Raw genomic sequence first — 18,746 nt, forward strand, 5'->3', positions numbered from 1 at the left:
TTCTCTTCTGCTGCGACTTTCCCGGACTCCAGCTCAGGCACAGGACAGGCCCTTGGAAGACAGAGATGGCACGTTCTGTTCCCCACCCTCGGCTCCTGGCGTGGTGCCCATTCCCGCCGTGCCTGCCCCAGCTGGAGATGTGACTTCTATGGAAACATGTGTCTTTTGAGAAAAGCCAGGAGCTGGCTTCTCAGCCCAGAGTGGGTAGGGAGTGGGAAATATTCCCCAGAGGCCTCTGTCTACCTCTGCCTGCCAGATGCTGGGTGGGAGACCTTGGACCAGCCATGGAGGAGGGCCATGAATTGTGTGCCGAGTGCCAGGCAGGCAGACACACACACACACACACTCCTAGTTATTAAAGCCAATCCTCAAGGGAAGTGCCCCATGGATGTCTGTGCCCGGTTAAGGATGGTGACCTTGATGCTGCGGGGAGGCGGGGAAAGGTTGTTCTGAGGAAGCTCGAATTCTGTGTTGAAGGACAGTAAGGGTTTGTAGGAACGGGTCGGGGGCCAGGCTATGTCCAGGGAGAATCAAGTAGTGTGGCCACTCACAAGGGTATGGTGAGTCAGTGACCTGGCCAGAGAAGCAAGAGCTGGGGCTTCTTTTTAGAACACCTTCTCTCACACCAGTCTCTACACAGGGCTTCTTTTTTTATTGGTTTGTTTTTCAAGATGGTTTCTCTGTAGCCCTGACTGTCCTGGATCTTGCTCTGTAGCCCAGGCTGGCCTCGAACTCACGAGATCCGCCTGCCTCTGCCTCCTGAGTGCTGGGATTAAAGGCGTGTGTCACCACCGCCCTAATGTCCTTATTTTCTTATGCATTTCTGTGTGTGTGTCTGTATGAGGATGGGTCTTCATGAGCATGCACATGAAGATGGGTATGTGGATGCCAGAAGTCACGTCAAGTTCCATAAATGCTGCTCTTTGAATCTATGTATTTATTTTGTGTAAGTGTATGCAGCTGTGGGCACAGACAGGCGCTGGTTATGTGGTGCTGGGTCTAAGATCTTATCCTCATGATTGCAGATCAAGGCCTCTTAATTGCTGAGCCGTCTCCACATGCTCCCACCCCGCTTTCTGACATAGAGTTTCCCATTGGCTCACTGTCTCAGGCTGGGGCTGAGGTGACCGCAGAGGAAGAAAAGAGGAGATGGAGAGGGGCCAGACACTGGGAAGGGAGCATGGGCAGATGATCAGGTCGGACGGACTCAGAGCTGGCCTGAAACTGAGTGATCTCTGTAAGCTCGTGGGTGGCTTTGAGGCACACAAAGGAGAGATTGGACTAGTCTTGCTATTGGCTTCATCACCAGGGCCTAGCCCAGGTGGGGTGTCCCTGTCACACCCATCCTGTAACAGCTGCATCTGTCCCCATCCACTGTCTTGTTTTTCAGGACCTCGTCCGTCAAAGAGAGCAGCTTCGTGGAAAAGATGAAGAAAACGGTAAGAGTCTTGCTTCCGCTCTTCCTAGAGCTTGGCCTTGGTGGGCACCGAGGGGGCCTGGGAGAGGGTCTGACAGGAGGGCCGAGGGCCGTTGGAACTGAGCGGGCCAGGGCGCTAGCTAAGAGCGTCCTCATCTTACCGCAGCACAGGGGCTCTGCTTTTACTTTGACTTTCTTGGATAAACTAAAATGTGAAAACATAACCCCCCTTATTACCAGTGTTTACAGTTTTGAGTCCATTCCCCAGAACCCACATAAAAAGCCAGACAGGGTAGCATATGCTTCTAATTCCCGAAGCTCACTGGTCAGCAGGCATTAGCGTAATCAGGGAGCTCTGGACCAGTGAGAAGTCTTGTTTCAAAACCGAACAGTGATGGCACCTGAGGAACGACACCCAATGTAGTCCTCGGGCCTCCACAGGTCCCTGCTGACACGCGCGCGCATGCACACACACACACATACATATACACACACACACATGCACACACACACACGCACATATACACACACACACACATGCACACACACGCACGCACATATACACACACACACACATGCACACACACGCACGCACATACACACACACACACTCAGAGACGGTACATTGGAAGCCAAGTATGGTGACATACACCTGTAATCCCAGCAATAAGAAAGCTGAGGCAGGAAAATCAAAAGTTGAGGCCAACCTGAGCTACCTAGTAAGACCCTGTCTTACAATTTTAAAAAGAGGGCCAGCGATGGCTCAATGCTAAGAGCGTCGACTGCTCTTGCGCAGGACTGGGTTCAATTCTCGGCACCCCCATGGTGGTGCACAACCGCCTGTGACCTCAGTTCTAGATGCAGCCTCCGATGGCGCCTGAGTACACTGGGTGGACACGTACATACACGTCAGATAAAAGCAAACGTGTTTTCAAAATTGAAAAGTATGAAGAGTAGATGTAGCTGCTGTGCAAATGCCTGTTTTTGAGACAGTTTCTCTGTGTAGTCGTTTCCTGGAACTATGGGAGACTGAACCACAGAGATCCGCCTGGCTCGAGAGTGAGAAAGGAGATGAGCAGAGGGAAATGCTGTAAGATCTAGAGGTGTGGGGGAGAGAGAGAGATTCTTGAGACAAGGTTCTCTGTGTAGCCCTGGCTGTCCTAGAACTTGCTCTATAGCCTAGGACTCACATCTGCCTACCTCTGCTCCTGAGTGCTGGGATTAGAGGCGTGCACCACCACTGCCGGCCTTATTCTCATTAGTTTTTAGCTGAGGGCTGTGCACAGGAGAGCAGGTGTCCACTGAAGCCAGAGGTCATTCAGTCGCTGGAGCTGGAACTAAAGGAGGTTGTGAGTCACTTGGTGTGGGTGCAAGGAACTGAACTTGGGTCCTCCAGCCATCCCTCCAGCCTCTGCCTCACTGTGTTACATAAGAGACTTTAGCTCCTGCAGATTTGGGTATCCTGTGTATAGATGGAGATTGTGGACCCCACAAATGCCAAAGGATCACACCCACTGTCGGTTGTATTCATTGATACACACACGCGCGCGCGCGCACACACACACACACATGTACAGCAAGACAGAGGTCTGCTAGCCGTATTTTCCCAGTCACCTTCCCTTTTTATACTCAGCATTAGGCTGTGGTTTTTCCAGTGTCAGCGTGTGCTCTTGAGTGATCCTGTCAGCCCAAGTAGCTCAGGTAACAACAGAGGCCAGGAGAGGACTGAAGAGGACTCCCCTTGCCGGGCCTGCCCTGACTCTCCTGGAACTTAGGGGCTGCTCTGTCCCGGGTCCCTCACTCACCCGTGTGTCTGCCTCCTCCCGCAGGGAAGGAACATTATCGTGTTCTATGGTTCCCAGACGGGAACCGCTGAGGAGTTTGCCAACCGGCTGTCCAAGGATGCCCACCGCTACGGGATGCGGGGCATGTCTGCAGACCCCGAAGAGTATGACCTGGTGAGTGAGTCCCCATCACATGCTGCCCTGGGTGCCCCACCCTGCTGCTCAAGGCTGAGGGACCCCAGGATGCCTCCTCACCGTCTATGGAAGGTGTTGGATGGGGTCATCTCACATGTGCATTAAATCTGAGTGAAGAGTGGGGACAGGATGAAGGAGGGGTCGAGAGAGGCTGAGAATTTGATCAGAGGCCATAGCCAGGGGCAGCGGAGTCCCTCCTTACATCCATAAGTCACCCCGCCGTGGTGTTCCTCTTAAGCCAGTATAGGATATGGCAGGTCATTCCAGCCATGTTCTTAACAGCTAGGGACAGGAGCGTTGTTGTCCCTCACGGTACTGCCTGCCTCCGTTTCCTTCCATGGGGTGGCTCTGTATAGTGCACAAAACCGTCATCAGCCATGGGTAGAAGGGAGGGAGCAGGTGGCCCCCCAACTGAGGAGACATCCCTGTTAGTAAGGTGCACCTTCTCTCAGAGTACCCCCGCCCCCCAATGCCCGCTCCTTCCCCTCCACCGACTCCACTCTGCTGCCCCAAGGGCCTTCTCCCATCGCCAGACTTCCTTTTCCATTTATTCGAAAGGCCCGAGGGACTGCCGGGACCAGCGCCTTCCCGCCTGCCACTCTGTTCATCAGCTGTGGGCTCCGGCCACAGTGGTGACCCCCCTGTCTCTCTAGGCCGACCTGAGCAGCTTGCCTGAGATCGACAAGTCCCTGGTGGTCTTCTGCATGGCCACGTACGGCGAGGGTGACCCCACCGACAATGCCCAGGATTTCTATGACTGGCTGCAAGAGACAGACGTGGACCTCACCGGGGTCAAGTTCGCTGTGAGTCTCCACGGGATCGTGTGGGCCCACGCTGGCTGGCCTTGGGCAGCTCCCCAGAACCCTAGGACCCTCCTGTGCAAGCGGCCACGTCTGTTCCATCACCGTTCTGCAAGGCAGGGGGCTTCCAGCAGAGGGCTTTATCCTTACTTACTTCAGTGTGGCATCCCCCTGCAAGAGCATCCCTCCCAGTTGCCAGCCGACCCCACAGGTCATTGGTTACTGGACGAAAGGCCACACCAATATGACTTGGCCTGGAGCCTCCAGCGAAGCTGGTCACTTGGATTTGTGCTGTAAAGGCTGGTCATAAAAGAAGCCATGTGTGGCCTGCAGGTCACCTAAACAAAGCCACCAGATGATCTTCTCGGTGCCCATAGTGCCAGAGGCTCCCAGGGTTCTGCCCACCCCGAGGACGTCAGATGGCACCGGGCAGGCTCAAGCCCTGGCCTCAGAGCCTGGCTGCTGTCCCCACAGGTGTTTGGCCTTGGTAACAAGACCTATGAGCATTTCAACGCCATGGGCAAGTATGTGGACCAGCGGCTGGAGCAGCTTGGCGCCCAGCGCATCTTCGAGTTGGGCCTTGGTGATGACGACGGGAAGTGAGTGCCACGCCCCAGTCACGTGGGTCCCAGCCTGGAGTGTGGGCCGCCCTCCTTCCCCCAGCAGGGTTGGGAGCCACAGGGTGAGAGTGTGGGCTGATGTCTGGCCTGGCTAAGCCTCCCCTCTCTCCAGCTTGGAAGAGGATTTCATCACATGGAGGGAGCAGTTCTGGCCAGCTGTGTGCGAGTTCTTCGGGGTGGAAGCCACTGGGGAGGAGTCGAGGTGAGTGGAAGGCCACGCTGGGGCCTGGGCTGGGTGGCCCTGGGGACAGAGTGTGTGTGTGGGGGGGGGGGGGAGCAGGGGACCAGGCATAGGATCTGGGAGGCCCTTGTTCCAGGTGAGGGGGTGAGGCCTCCCTTCCTGTCTGGGGCATCAGAGGACACTGGCTTCCCGTCCACCTGTGTCATGGCCCGCTCGTCCTCTCAGGCTCTCGGGGGTCAACTTCAGCCCTTCGCTTGCTTCCCTCATGTCTGCTCCAGGGTCCCCCGCACCCCACCCATGTCCCCTGCGTGGCTCAAGCCCTTTCTTGCTAGGGCCGGGCCTGCAGCCCCCCTCCTCCCAGCCCTGACCCCAGCCTTGGTTTTCCCCTCCCAGCATCCGCCAGTACGAACTCGTGGTCCACGAAGACATCGACACCGCCAAGGTTTACACGGGGGAGATGGGCCGTCTGAAGAGCTACGAGAACCAGAAACCGTAAGTAAAGGAAGGAGAGTGGGGCTCACGGCCCTGGGGCCCCTCGTGCACCCACATCCCAAGCAGATGTGTGTCCCTCCACAGTCATTGTGTGAGTGAGCACAGTGGGGATACCCGCGCTTATTATTATTGATTTATTTTTTACATGTGAGTGCTCTGTCTTCATGGACACCTGCAGGCCAGAAGAGGGCATCAGACCCCATTACGGATGGTTGTGAGCCCCCATGTGGGTGCTGGGACTTGAACTCAGGAAGAGCATCCAGGGCTCTTAGCTGCTGAGCCATCTCTCCAGCCCCTGACACCCGCACTTTCATGCCCACTATCTAGAAGGGCACAAGTTGCCCAAGGGGCAGGTGCTACTCCCCACTGAGGCCTCAGGAGCCCAGCCCTGGCAGGTCAGACTTGGGCAAGAAGCCCCGTTCCTTTCCTCAGCATCCACAGCTCAACTGTAGTGCTCACCTAGCAGGTGTGAGGCCCCGTTCCCTCCCCAGCACCCCACACACTGGGCGTGGTGGCACACTCAGCACACAGTGGAGGGAGAGGGGTCAAAAGTCCAGTTATCCTGGACTGCACAGCGGGTTCCAAGGAAAGTCTGGGATACATGAAACCTTGTCCGAAAGAAAAGTTCCCAATCTGACCCTACCTACCCCTGGGTGCTGCCCAGATGATTCATGCTGGGAACCTCCCCAGTCATTGGTCACACTGAATCAAGCCAGCCATCCTGCTGGAACAGACTCTGCCCATCCTGCTGGGACAGACTCTGCCCATCCTGCTGGGACAGACTCTGCCCGTCCTGCTGGAGCAGGCTCTGCATCTGCTGCCCTTAGCCACACTATGATCTCTGAATGTGAGTGTGGAAGCCAAGTGCTCTGCAGATATCTCAGGACCTGGGTAGCTTCCACGGTAGCTCCACCCCCTGACCCAGGCCCCCCCCACCCCCCATAAGCAGAATGCAGAGGGTCTCACATGTTTCTTAGGGGCCAGATTGTTTTCCTGTCTGTGTCCTTTTGCTCTGCCCACTTGATTGTACGTATGTGGCTGGGACAGCCCTTGCCATACTCAATTTGGCTCCCTCATATATATCCCTTGAAGGCTCAAAGTCCCCCACCCCCACCCTCACCCCTGCCCACCAGCTCTTGCTCCCAGTGTTTAGTATAAGCAGGTCCCAAGCCAATCACTGACTTCCTTTCTTCCCATCAGTCCCTTCGATGCCAAGAATCCATTCCTGGCTGCTGTCACAACCAACCGGAAGCTGAACCAGGGCACTGAGCGGCATCTAATGCACCTGGAATTGGACATCTCAGACTCCAAGATCAGGTACCTGCCCGCCTCCCATTTCCCCTGGGGCAAGCCTGGCACTGCGTCATCTGCTCACTTCCTCCTGAGCCTTGCACTTCTGTTCTAGGTATGAATCTGGAGATCATGTGGCTGTGTACCCAGCCAACGACTCAACCCTGGTCAACCAGATTGGGGAGATCCTGGGGGCTGATCTGGATGTCGTCATGTCTCTAAACAATCTCGATGGTGAGTTCTGGAATCAAGGGCCTTGTCTAGACCTGAATCAGATTGAAACTTCTGCTCTGGCCTGTGGCTGGGATGCTAAGGCCCAAGTCCTAAGACTCTGTATGGAAGTCTGGCCCTTCATCCCTATCATAGTTATAGAGGACACCCGAGGCCAGGAGGCAGAACCAGCCCTGCTTCCTGGGCAACTAGGGAAGCCACCCAGGCACTCATCTTCCTGGACCAGGGCTGCTAAACCAAGCCTCATGCCTTAGGCCTGGGCTCCGCCTCTGGGGCAATGGGCTGCTGCCTCCCTGCTCCTGGGCCTCCATCCTCACTGGTAAATGTAAGGACTGGGTTAGGAGCCCTCAGGGCCCGCCAGGGTCCTTATCGGTGAGCAGGTGCTGGATGCTGCTGCACTATCCCAGGGCCTCCCGCTGTGGACACAGGCATCTGGTACCCACCCAAGGCCTGGCTCTGCCCTTAGTGACTCGCAGTCAGAACACATGGAGAAAAGGACTTGGTTTCTGTTCCAGCTAGCCGCCCCACCTCATTGTGCTTCCTCTACGGCCTGGCAGCCTGCAATGGCTAGATCTCTCTGATGGGCACTTGTGCCTGGCCTGAAGTTCAAGCCTGGCAGAACGCTTGAGCCTTGTCAGGCAATAGAGAGCAGGCTGGAGTGCCAGCTTCCTGCTGCAAAGGCCTGTAGGTGTCCATCCTCTATGACACCCCACCCTGCTCCAAGGGGTGACTATTCATTCAACTCTCTCTCCTGTTGCAGAGGAGTCCAACAAGAAACATCCATTCCCGTGCCCCACCACCTACCGCACGGCCCTCACCTACTACCTGGACATCACCAACCCACCACGCACCAACGTGCTCTACGAGCTGGCGCAGTATGCCTCTGAGCCCTCAGAGCAGGAGCACCTGCACAAGATGGCGTCGTCCTCCGGCGAGGGCAAGGTGAGCCCGCATGCCCTCCGCCTCGGCCCCTACCCCGCACGCACACCCCAGGCGGCCCACACACCCCCCCAGGCCGCCCACACCTCCCTCCCATGTCTCCCCAGGAGCTGTACCTGAGCTGGGTGGTGGAAGCCCGGAGGCACATCTTGGCCATTCTCCAGGACTACCCGTCGCTGCGGCCCCCCATCGACCACCTGTGCGAGCTGCTGCCGCGGCTGCAGGCTCGCTACTACTCCATTGCCTCGTCCTCCAAGGTGAGGGCGCCGGCCCTGCTAGGGAGGCGCCGCCTAGGCGGGGGACCCCGGGGGCCCTGCCAGGGAGGAGCCGAGGAAGGGACTCTAGGGGGTTGAGGCCGGGCTCACACCAGTCCCTCCTCCAGGTCCACCCCAACTCCGTGCACATCTGCGCCGTGGCTGTGGAGTACGAAGCCAAGTCGGGGCGAGTGAACAAGGGGGTGGCCACCAGCTGGCTCCGGGCCAAGGAGCCGGCAGGAGAGAATGGCCGCCGGGCCCTGGTGCCCATGTTTGTGCGCAAATCTCAGTTCCGCCTTCCCTTCAAGTCCACCACGCCAGTCATCATGGTGGGCCCGGGCACAGGGGTTGCCCCCTTCATAGGCTTCATCCAGGAGCGAGCCTGGCTCCGGGAGCAAGGTAAGCCCCGGGGCTCTGGTTTTGTGGTCAGCCGGGGCGAGGCCAGAGAGCTCCCCTTCATCACAGCTTCACCCCTGCCCAGGCAAGGAGGTCGGGGAGACGCTGCTCTACTATGGCTGCCGGCGCTCCAACGAGGACTACCTCTACCGTGAGGAGCTGGCCGGCTTTCACAAGGCCGGTGCCCTCACCCAGCTTAATGTGGCCTTTTCCCGGGAGCAGGAGCACAAGGTGAGGCAGCGGGCAGCAGCTGTGCTGACGGGCTGGGCCGCCCATGAAGAGGGGGTGGATGGGGTCTGGACACTGCTCACACACACCCCTCCCTTAGGTCTATGTCCAGCACCTGCTGAAGAGAGACAAGGAACACCTGTGGAAGCTGATCCATGAGGGCGGGGCCCACATCTACGTCTGCGGGTGAGTAAATAGGGCAGGGAAGGCCGGGGGTGCTGACTGCCCACCTGCAGGGTGGCTCCAGCAAGTCCCCGCACACCTTGTCCCTCGTCTCCACCCAGGGATGCTCGAAATATGGCCAAAGATGTGCAGAACACCTTCTATGACATTGTGGCCGAGTTTGGGCCCATGGAGCATGCCCAGGCTGTGGACTATGTTAAGAAGCTGATGACCAAGGGCCGCTACTCCCTGGACGTGTGGAGCTAGGAGCCGCCGCCCTCCACCCCTCCATCCCTGTAATCACCTCCCCAACTCCCTCTGCCGACCTCCACCTCTGGTGGTTCCCGCCTGGCCTCGACAAGGGAGGCCCAGGGACTGACTCCTCCCGGCCTGCGTGATGCCCTCCTGGGCCCCTGGACCGGGCAGCCCAGTCCCAGGGCACATGGCAAGAGGGACCGGGCCCACCTTTGGGTGATGGGTGCCTTAGGCCCTCGGCAGCTGTACAGAGGGGCTCTTCTCTCCACTGAGCTGGGTGGGGTGCAGCCCCACCACATGATTTTGAATGAGTGTAAATAATTTTAAATACCCTGGCCCTTGGAATAAAGTTGTTTTCTGTATTTGCTTGGTGTTGCTAGAGCCGATATGGGGGGTCTCTCTGGGGATCTTCAGTTAGAAAACCTCCCTCCCCAGATCAGGAGCCAAGAATCAGTGCCATGTTGGGGGGCCCCAAGCCCGCCCCCCCTCAAGAACACACCCCCAACATCAGACACCTCTATGTCTCTCGTCCTTTATTGAGGCCCAGAGCCCAAATCCTCCAAGCCGGGCTCCAGGCCCAGGCCTTCCTCAGGGCCCACAGGGCCCACGGAGCCCACAGAGTCCAGGGGGCACAGAAGGGAACCTCCCCGTACACAGGGGTGCCCCAACCTGCTGCCCCATCTGGCACACAGGTCAGAAGCCCCTTTGGGGCTGGCCGTCAGATCTAGTTCAATCCTTCTTGCTGCCATGCTGCTGGCTGTGGAACTTCTGGTGGACCACGCGGAGGGTCGTGAAAAAGTTGCCGAGGAAGAGGAGAAGGAAGGGGAAGCCGCACATGAGCACCTGCAGGGGTCGGGGAAAGGCAGGGTCAGGACAGCTGAGGTCCGGATCGAATCTCCCAAGCATCCTCCTCCCAGCCCCGGGCTCACCTGCCACTCCTTGCATTCGGGGTCCCGGGCCAAGTTAAACAATGTCAGCGCGTTAAAAAGCTGCCAGAACTGTAGAGGAGGGGAGTCTGTTCAGTAATGTAGTGCTCACCGGGCTCAGAGCCAGAGGTGGACACCCAACGGGGGACGGGGACCCCCAGGTGTGACTTACGTGTCCAAAGAAGAGGAAAGGAAGCAGGAAGGTGAGACCTCTCCACATCCAAGACTGGAAACCCTCTGGGGGCGGGGAGGGGGGTAGGAAAAAGCTGAGGTGGTGAGCAGGCTCGAAGGGATAGGAACCCCCCTTGTCCCAGGGGCCTCGGGGCTGCTGGGGAGAGCCAACTGACTCACCTACGGTAAGATCCATAGTGTGCCGTTCGCCCAGGGCACGCAGGCGGTACAGGCACCCACTCTGATAGTAATACTGCAGAAACTGCACAAAGCCTGGGTGCCCAGGCAGGTGGGCATGTCAGACCTGCCCTGGGCCACAGGCTCTCTCCCCGTCCCCTCCCTAGCAAGGAAACTCACTCTGGTACATGGAGAAAGACAGGAACTGGTTCCGGAACTTCTGGTACATGAGACCATCTGGCCTAAATTTAAGGGAAAGCGGAGGAAGAAGGGAGGGAGGGATGAGAGCCCAAGTCTTCGGCCTCACCCCTGCCCGCTGAGGTCACGGTCACTCACCAGGTCAGCATGACTCCCGACAAGAACGTGGACACGTAATGATGGAATACCCACCAGCCTTTGATCCTGTAAGAGGGTATGTCATTACCCCTGTGGGGCAGAGCGGCTCCCACAGATACAAAGTCCCCGGGTGCCACGGCCCACCCCACTGCGCATGCACACCTAGAACCGTTATTGATGAGGATGCTCTCTCGGATGGTCAGTGTGCAGTAATACCAGACCAGCAGGAAGTTGAAGGCGGCGTCTGTCACCCTGGGGAGTGGGGTCCACAGAAGTGATAGCCAGAGCCTTGTCCCTGCCCCTGTCCCGACCCCGGCCAAGATCAGAGCCTTGTCCCTGTCCCTCTCCCGACCCCGGCCACATTGCTCACCTGGAGTTGAGCAGGAAGCGGCAGGTGAAGGAGATAACAATGAGAATAATGGTGAGGTAGAGCTTGAACTTCTCATACTCGTCTTTGTAAGCAAACCTGGGCGAGGAGGAGAGGGACAGACATTCGCACTCAATGGGGGGGGGGGTTGCTGGGGGGGGGAGGCTTCCTTCTCCATCATGCCCAGAGGTCACAGGCCAGCCTAGAGAAGTTGACCCAGAACCCCAAGACCACACCAACCCAAGTCAAAGGTGGCTGGGGAACCCTGGGTGAGACCCAACCCTCGACCACCACCACCACCACATACTTAGCCTGCTTGCTCAAAAGTGTCACGTTGACATTCCCCAGAACCAGACTCAGGTACAACCTAAGGGACAGAAGAAGGCCTGAGTGACAGAGAACCGAACACTGCAGTCTAGAGCCTGCTGCCTCCCCGTGACCTTGGCAGACTGGTCTGAACTTAGGAGGTGCCGCTGACCAACCACACATGGCACCCGGCCTCTCTCCTGCCTGCTCCAGAATCCTGTCTTGGGGGTAAATGATGTCTCTAGCCTGTGGTGTTTTGTCCGGGACCTCCCCATGTTGGTACCTTGAGAGCCCTGGATGGATGTCATTCCCCATGAGAAACCATCCCCACACCCCAGACCACTCCTCGGTGTGGGCATGGGGCCTTAGCATCTGGGCAGATGGTCATCTTCTGTTGCTATCCTGTAACTCTGATTTTTCAACTCCAAGAAACTCAGCCCTGAGTCCCCTTCAGCGCTCCCCATACATAGCCACACACCGGACCTCATTCCCATCTCCCTTCAAAACTCCGGGTGGAGGAAACGGCTCAGCTGGGAGAGTGCTTGCCTAGCACCCACGAGGTCCTGGGTTCAATCACCATGCCACATCCAAACTCACACCTAGAATCCCAGTTCTTGAGAGGTAAAGGCAGGAGGACCAGAGTTGAGGCTAGCCTAGGCTACAAGAGACCCTGCCTCAAAAATATACCACCAAAACCAACAAAAGCAGGCTCCTTGTATCTCTACCCTTCCCGCTAATGAAGCGCATCTGTCCTCAGAGAAACTCCAGGTGTGACGCAACACTAAGCGGCTGAACCCAGGAGAGGGGCTTCTGTCTCCACTCAGGACTCGGCATGGCAAACTGAGGCAGGCTATAAAGGAGGCTGGGAATTTGAACTCCCGAAGGGCGAATGGAGCCTCTTCCCGGCTGTTTTAGGATTACTACTGCTGTGATGAAACAGCAATCAAAAGTGACTTGGGGAGGAAAGTTCCCTGGCTTACATATCCTGGATTGCCATTTCATTGAAGGAAGCCGAGGCAGGAATTCAAGCAGGGCAGGAACCTGGAGGCAGGAGCTGATGCAGAGGCCATGGAGGGGTGCTGTTTAATGGTTTGCTCAGCCTGCTTTCTTTCTTTCTTTCTTTTTAAATGCGAATGCCGTTTATTGAAGGAGGGAGGAAGTCTTAAATATAGGCTTACAGCACAATGGGAGAACCCCGGAGGGCAGAAGTTTGCTACCCATGTTTTACAATCTTGCATCTAAGCTGTTAACGCCCATTATGCAGGATACATAGACAAGAAACTTCCCTTAAGCTTTCAGGAGGGTGGAACCCCACAGGGAATTAGCATAGGAAGGATATCAAGGTCAAGGTCAGCAAGCAAAGCAACAGTTATCCAAAACAGGGGCCAGGGCCCTACAGGTCCCCCTTTTACTAATAAATGAGCTTCTGACTTAGGTTGCATAGGACGTCAGCAGGTCACCTTACCCGTCATGGAGACGCCTGCCCAGGCCACACAGGCGCTCTGTCTTAGGTTGGTGAGCGCCCCCCATCAGCCTGCTTTCTTATAGAATCCAGGACCACCAACCCAGGGATGGCACCACCCACAAATGGGCTGGGCCTTCTCATATCAATTACTAATCAAGAAAATGCCCTGCAGACTTGCCTACAGCCTGATCTTATGGAGGCATTTTCTCAGTTAAGGTTCCCTCCTCTCGATGACTCTAGCTTGTCTCAAGTTGACATAAAAACTAGCCAGGACAATTGACCCCTTATCAATTTGACATAAACACATCACTGTTAAACCATAACCTTTCCTTTCTTGTTCATCCCCAAGAGCTCATATTAATAAGCATCACAATACAAAACATTAAATTAAAATTAGCACAGACTTTACAAACTCAAACACTTCAAAGAGCAATCTCTTTGAAAATTATAAAGTCAGCTGGGCAGTGATGGTACATGCCTTTAATCCCAGCACTCAGGAGGCAGAGGCCAGCCTGGTCTACAGAGCGAGTTCCAGGACAGTCAGGGCTGTTACACAGAGAAATCTTGTCTTGAAAAATAGCAAAACAAAATTGCCAAGCCCCTTTTAAAAATCAAAAGTGTCTGTAAAATTCCAAAATCCTTTTTCAAAGTCCCTCAACTATGGACTCCTGTAAAATCAAAGTAAGTTAAATACGTTCTTACTCTGAGAGAGAAGAACCAGGGCACAGGCACAATCTGAAGAAAGCCAAGCCCAACTCCAACTGTGTAAATAACTCCGTGTCCAGTGTCTGGGATTCAGTCTTCCGAGCTCCACTGAAGGGCCTAGGTCACTTCTCCAGCTCCACTGTCTTCAGCCCACACAGACAGCATCCACGGCTGAGGCTGTCCTGGGTGGTCATCCCACAGTACTGGCATCTCCAAAATGCTGGGGGCCTCCTGCCTCAACTGGGCTGCACTCTCACCAATAACCTCTCCCAGGCGCTCTTCATGGTGCCAAGCCTCAACTTCTCTCCGTGACCCCTTCAATCCTGGGCCTTCATCTAATGAGGCTGCCAATGGCCTCTCCTGGCCTCAGCAGCTCTCCATGACCCCATCATGCCTTCAAAACCAGTCCCACCTGGGTGACTCTTACACATCACCAAGTCCTGCTGCCAGTACGAGGTTCAACCTTGACCACCTCTGGAACGCATGCTCCGAGGAAACGCTTCCCAGAAGCTTTCACCTCAGCAACGCTGGTCTCTTCTTATCGCCGCTAACTCTCCAGCCCCAGCGGACCAGAAGCACAGAATCTTAATTCTGAACAGCAAATGTCCACAATCGAGTCTTTAAACGTCCCCCCGAACTTCACGAGCCCGGTCTCCTCCGTCCACACTGCTCTCACATTATCTTCTGAGTTCCGACAGAACTGCCCACTGAGCTCTCAACATTCAGTGGCTTTTCCAGCCCAAAGTTCCAAAGCCCTTCCACACGTCCACATGCTCAGGTCTGCCACAGCAATGCCCACTGTCCTGGCCTCGGTCAGGGTTACGACTGCTGTGATGAAACACCACGAGCCAACACGACTTGAGGAGGAGAGGGCTCGGCTTACATATCCTGAGTCACAGTCCACCGAGGGACGCCAAGGCAGGAACTCAGACCATATGGAAACCTGGAGGCAGGAGCTGATTGATGCGGAGGCCATGGAGGGGTGCTGCTTACAGGCTTGTTCCTCATGGCTTCCTCAGCCTGCTTTCTTATAGGACCCAGGACCACCAGCTTAGGGGTGGCCCACAATGGACGGACCCTTCACCATCTATCACTAATTAAGAAAATACCCTACATTAGAGCCAGGCATGGTGGTGCACGCCTTTGATCCCAGCACTAAGGAAGCAAAGGCAGGCGGATCTCTGAGTTCAAGGCCAGCCTGGCTACAAAGTGAGTTCCAGGACAGCCAGGGACAGGCAGAGAAACCTTGACTTAAAAAACAAAATCGAGAGAGCGAGAGAGCGAGAGAGCGAGAGAGCGAGAGAGCGAGAGAGCGAGAGAGAGAGAGAGAGAGAGAGAGAGAGAGAGAGAGAGAGAGAGAGAGAGAGAGATCCCACAGGCTTGCCTACAGCCCAGGGCATCAGTCATGTTTTGCAAGCACTCTACCAAGTCAGCTACATCCCCAGCCCTTGGCTTGGATTGGATTTGATTTTTATACATATGGGTGTGTTGCCTGCACATATGTCTGTGTACCACGTGGGTGCCTGGTGCCCACTGAGGCCAGAAGGTGGTGTCGGAGCCCCTGGAACCCGAGGATACAGACAGTTGTAAGTTACCATGTAAGTGTTGGAAATCAAACCCTGGTCTCCTGGAGGAGCAGCCAGTGCTCTTAACCATGAAGCCGTCTCTCCAGCCCCTTTGGTTTATTTTTTGAGGGAGTGTCTCACTATGTAGCCCTGGCTGGACCGAAGCACACTATGTTGACCAGGCTAACCTTGAATGTACGACATAGTCTAAGAGGCTCTCTAGCCTCCTGCCTCAGCTTCCAGAGTTGTTAGGACCACAGGAATGTGCTCCTTCATTACCTCTGAAGATGACTCAGGCATCCCTTCACCAAGAAGCTGTGTCTGGCCGTGTGTGGGGTCAGACATGCAGTACTGAGGCCCCGACTCCCTGAACTCTTCCCTTGACGCTCCCATGACTGTGAACTGTCAGAGACCCGGGCTGTCAACACGGCCTCCTTTGCTGACCGAATGACTCAGAGACAGGCTCGGGTTACCCATCCATGGGGCTGGAAGAAGGAAGGACTCACCCGTTCTTCTTGGGCAAGTAGGCTTCCATGTCGAAGAAGAGGCCTTGGCGCTCCTTCATCTGGTTTTCCAGCTCCTGCGCCGCCTCCGTGGACTCGGATGGGAGAGAGGGTCTGCATCTGGGAGTATGGCGGGGGTCAGTCAGTGCAGGTGGGGAAGCCCAGTGGGAACCCTTTGGGACAGAGAAAGGAACAGAGCCCAGGGAGTGGGAGAGCGGCAGAGCCATGCCAGGGTGAGCCAGTGGCCCCCCCCACCCCCACCCCGCAGCCGCGGCCACCCCTGGCGGGAGGTCACCCCCAGCCTCACTTCTTCAGCACCAAGGCCAGCTCCTGGAGCCGCTTCTTCTGGCGTGTGATGGAGCTGGTGCAGCTGTCCTGGAGTCTGGTCAGCTCTTCCAATTTCAGGCGGTACAGGCGGTGTGTTTCCTAGGGCGAGGAGAAGGCATGAGCTTGACCGGGCAGCTCCCTGGGCAGGGAACCAGCCTGGAGGTCGAACTTCCTGTGCTCGCCAGGGGACCCCCCCCCCAGAGATTGCTCTGCCCCTGAGGCAAGACAGGAGCTGGATGCTCCCTGTAAACTCAGAGCTCCGTGACACCTGTCCAGAGCTCTGCCTGGGTTTTTGTTGTTGCTGTTGTTGTTTTGTATTTTTTTGTTTTGTTTTGCTTGTTTGTTTGTTTCAAGACAGGGTTTCTCCGTGTAGCTTTGGAGCCTGTCCTGGAACTCGCTCTGTAGAGCAGGCTGGCCTCGAACTCAGAGACCCGCCTGCCTCTGCCTCCTGAGTGCTGGGATTAATGGCGTGCGCCGCCACCGCCACCGCCACCTCCTGGCCTATCTAGATGCCTGGGTTTTTTGTGCTACCTGAGTCTGGCATTATCTTCAGTCTAGAGTAGTGGTTCTCAACCTTCCTACCACATGAGACCCTTTGATACAGTTCCTTGTGTTGTGGTGATCCCTAACCATAACATTATTTTCCTGGTTGCAATGTTGCTACTGTTACGGATCCTAATGTAAATATCTGTGTTAGGCGACTGCTGTGAAAGGGTCGTTTGCACCCTAAAATGGGTCTTGATCCACAGGTTGAGAACCACTGCTCTAGACCAGAGGGGCTGCCCGAACTCACCCCTTACCTTCCCAGTTCCTTCTACCTAGCTAGCCTGAAGGGATGGCATACAGGGTTGGCCATGATGCCTTCCACTCAGGCATTCCCGATGTTTCCTCTCAGGTCAAAGGTCACCAGTCCCTCCCGTCCACTCCCCTCCTGCAAGCACCTTTGGCCCAAGCCCTTTGCCCTGGTGGGTGAACCTTGCAAGCTGCACCCTAAAGACAGGGCAAGGGGCAGTGTGGGGAAATCAAGGCAGAGGCCATCGCAGTGATGGCAAAACTGGGAGATCTGGGGCTGTGTGGGTCCCTAGAGAGAGTTCTAGTACCAGCAAGCTGGGCAGGGTCGGCAGCTGTCGTGGAGATATGAGGCTGGGCACAGTCCAGCAGAGGCAAAGGTCTAACCTAGTCTCCAGCTGGCCAAGCTCCACTACTTGGGTCTGTTTCTCATGCCAAGTGGGCCGCCACATCCTCCCCAGGCTCTAGCATATGCCACCCCTGCCCAGTGACAGCCTTCCTGGAAGCAGCAGCAGCTTCCTTCTAGTACGGGGACAGAGAGGACACAAACAACCTGGAACTGGGAGGTTTTCCAATGGTCTCACACAGACTCTGCCTGGCAGGAGGTCCAGGTACAGTCTGCCCCGCCCACCTCTTCCCTACAAGAAAGAACCACACGCGCCCGGGCGAGGCTCCTCCTGTCCCTAGGTGGGCGCTGTCCCTCGGTCTCAGAGGGCTGAGATCTCCATCCAGGCCTGGGTTTTACCTAAACTTGCTTCCCTGCAGCGTTCGGCAAGGAGTTGGCCAAGGGCGGGGAAGGCGTTGTCGGCTGCACGCTTGCAGGGTGACTGAACCAAAAGGCTGGGCCCGGCGGGGCTCTGCCTCGGGTGACCGCTCTCCAGGAAGGGGACGAGGTCCCAGATCGGTTAGCGGTGCAGAGGGAGGGTCAGCAGGGCAGTCCTGACCTGTTTCCAAGGCCTTTGCACAAAGTCGAGATGGCCCGGCACAGAGGGATCCCTTGCCCAAGCACGCCGGGGACGCGCGGGCAATCGGGGCTGCCATCGGACATTTAAGAGAAGTGGGAGAGGGCCTCGACCCCTGACCCCTCCGAGCTACCCTATGTCTGACCTAGGGCTGCCCGACCCTTGTCCCCGAGACAGAGAGACGTGGCTCGGGGCACGGATGGCCGCAGGGACGCTCACCTGGATACCTTGGAAGTCCTGCTGCAGATCCTCCCAGTTGCGCAGGCAGTCGCCCAGCGGGTCTGGGGGCGGGGACTGCATGTCTTTGTCCACGCCACGGGCCGCGGGGAACCGCGAGTGGGGAGGACGGAGCTGCAACCCCGGCCGGCCGGAGGCGCCTCCGCCACCGCCCCCGTCCGCTTCCGGGCTCGCGCTGCCGCGGCTGCCAACGGGAAAAGGCCCGGCGTAATCCGCGCGCGAGCCCCGCCCCTTGGGGCAGCCAATCGGATCCCGGGACGGGGAAGCTGGGCGTGGCCACGTGCCCGCCAGGCGTCTCCTGGCTCCGTCACCGGAGCTGTGCTCCCGGCCATCCTACCCGCTTGATCCGCTTCCTCGGACCGCTCACGAACCGAGGCGACACGTGCTTCCAACACTTTCCATTTTTATTTTAGATGGAGTCTCACGACGTAGCCCTGGCTGGCCGGTCGGGAACGGGAGATCCTCTGCCTCTGCCTCCCGCGTGCGCCATCCACCACGCCCTGCGCCTCATCCACTTTTGTCCTTGAGCAGCGGCCCCTCTCTAGGGACAGCCTTTTGTCTCACAGCTTTTTAGAGACACCCCTTTCCTGGCCCGGAGTCCTCTGTGCTCACCTCCCCTGTCCTTCAAACAGCCTGTAGGCTGCTTCTCCTAAAAATACAAAACTT

General features: G+C 56.8%; 2 protein-coding genes across 4 annotated transcripts in view; one reads left to right on the forward strand and one right to left on the reverse strand.

Moving 5' to 3' along the window:
- The window catches only part of LOC114710307 (NADPH--cytochrome P450 reductase), a 48,324-nt gene extending 38,718 nt beyond the window's left edge, over nucleotides 1-9,606 (forward strand). For all 3 annotated transcript variants that reach the window (XM_028894410.2, XM_037198306.1, XM_028894409.2), the window contains 14 exons: nucleotides 1,391-1,439; nucleotides 3,247-3,375; nucleotides 4,050-4,199; nucleotides 4,671-4,795; nucleotides 4,929-5,018; nucleotides 5,391-5,489; nucleotides 6,690-6,806; nucleotides 6,895-7,013; nucleotides 7,771-7,952; nucleotides 8,057-8,206; nucleotides 8,332-8,602; nucleotides 8,685-8,830; nucleotides 8,928-9,013; nucleotides 9,112-9,606. In XM_028894410.2, coding sequence (XP_028750243.1) covers nucleotides 1,391-1,439; nucleotides 3,247-3,375; nucleotides 4,050-4,199; nucleotides 4,671-4,795; nucleotides 4,929-5,018; nucleotides 5,391-5,489; nucleotides 6,690-6,806; nucleotides 6,895-7,013; nucleotides 7,771-7,952; nucleotides 8,057-8,206; nucleotides 8,332-8,602; nucleotides 8,685-8,830; nucleotides 8,928-9,013; nucleotides 9,112-9,256 — 1,858 coding nt within the window. In that variant the 3' untranslated portion in view covers nucleotides 9,257-9,606. The remainder of the gene's footprint in view (nucleotides 1-1,390; nucleotides 1,440-3,246; nucleotides 3,376-4,049; nucleotides 4,200-4,670; nucleotides 4,796-4,928; nucleotides 5,019-5,390; nucleotides 5,490-6,689; nucleotides 6,807-6,894; nucleotides 7,014-7,770; nucleotides 7,953-8,056; nucleotides 8,207-8,331; nucleotides 8,603-8,684; nucleotides 8,831-8,927; nucleotides 9,014-9,111) is intronic.
- A 154-nt stretch (nucleotides 9,607-9,760) lies between these two features.
- Nucleotides 9,761-18,243, reverse strand: Tmem120a (transmembrane protein 120A). Its single transcript, XM_028894405.2, has 12 exons — nucleotides 18,063-18,243; nucleotides 16,073-16,191; nucleotides 15,769-15,885; nucleotides 11,529-11,588; nucleotides 11,225-11,320; nucleotides 11,017-11,106; nucleotides 10,855-10,920; nucleotides 10,699-10,760; nucleotides 10,522-10,614; nucleotides 10,343-10,407; nucleotides 10,174-10,242; nucleotides 9,761-10,087 (listed from the first exon to the last, which is right to left on the reverse strand). Exons 1-12 carry the CDS (start codon nucleotides 18,141-18,143, stop codon nucleotides 9,974-9,976), a joined length of 1,032 nt encoding a protein of 343 aa, XP_028750238.1. The 5' UTR covers nucleotides 18,144-18,243; the 3' UTR covers nucleotides 9,761-9,973.
- Nucleotides 18,244-18,746: the final 503 nt, after the last annotated feature.

The sequence above is a fragment of the Peromyscus leucopus genome, chromosome 23 (genome assembly GCF_004664715.2).
Source record: "Peromyscus leucopus breed LL Stock chromosome 23, UCI_PerLeu_2.1, whole genome shotgun sequence".
NCBI classification, from domain to species: Eukaryota; Metazoa; Chordata; class Mammalia; order Rodentia; family Cricetidae; genus Peromyscus; species Peromyscus leucopus.

Coding starts and splice junctions, on each gene's coding strand:
- Tmem120a (XM_028894405.2), bottom strand. CDS start 18,143: ATGCAGTCCCCGCCCCCAGACCCGCTGGGCGACTGCCTGCGCAACTGG. Junction 11,589..15,768: donor TACTTGCCCAAGAAGAACGG/GTGAGTCCTTCC, acceptor TCTGTCCCTTAG/GTTGTACCTGAGTCTGGTTC. Junction 11,107..11,224: donor CGCTTCCTGCTCAACTCCAG/GTGAGCAATGTG, acceptor CCCACTCCCCAG/GGTGACAGACGCCGCCTTCA.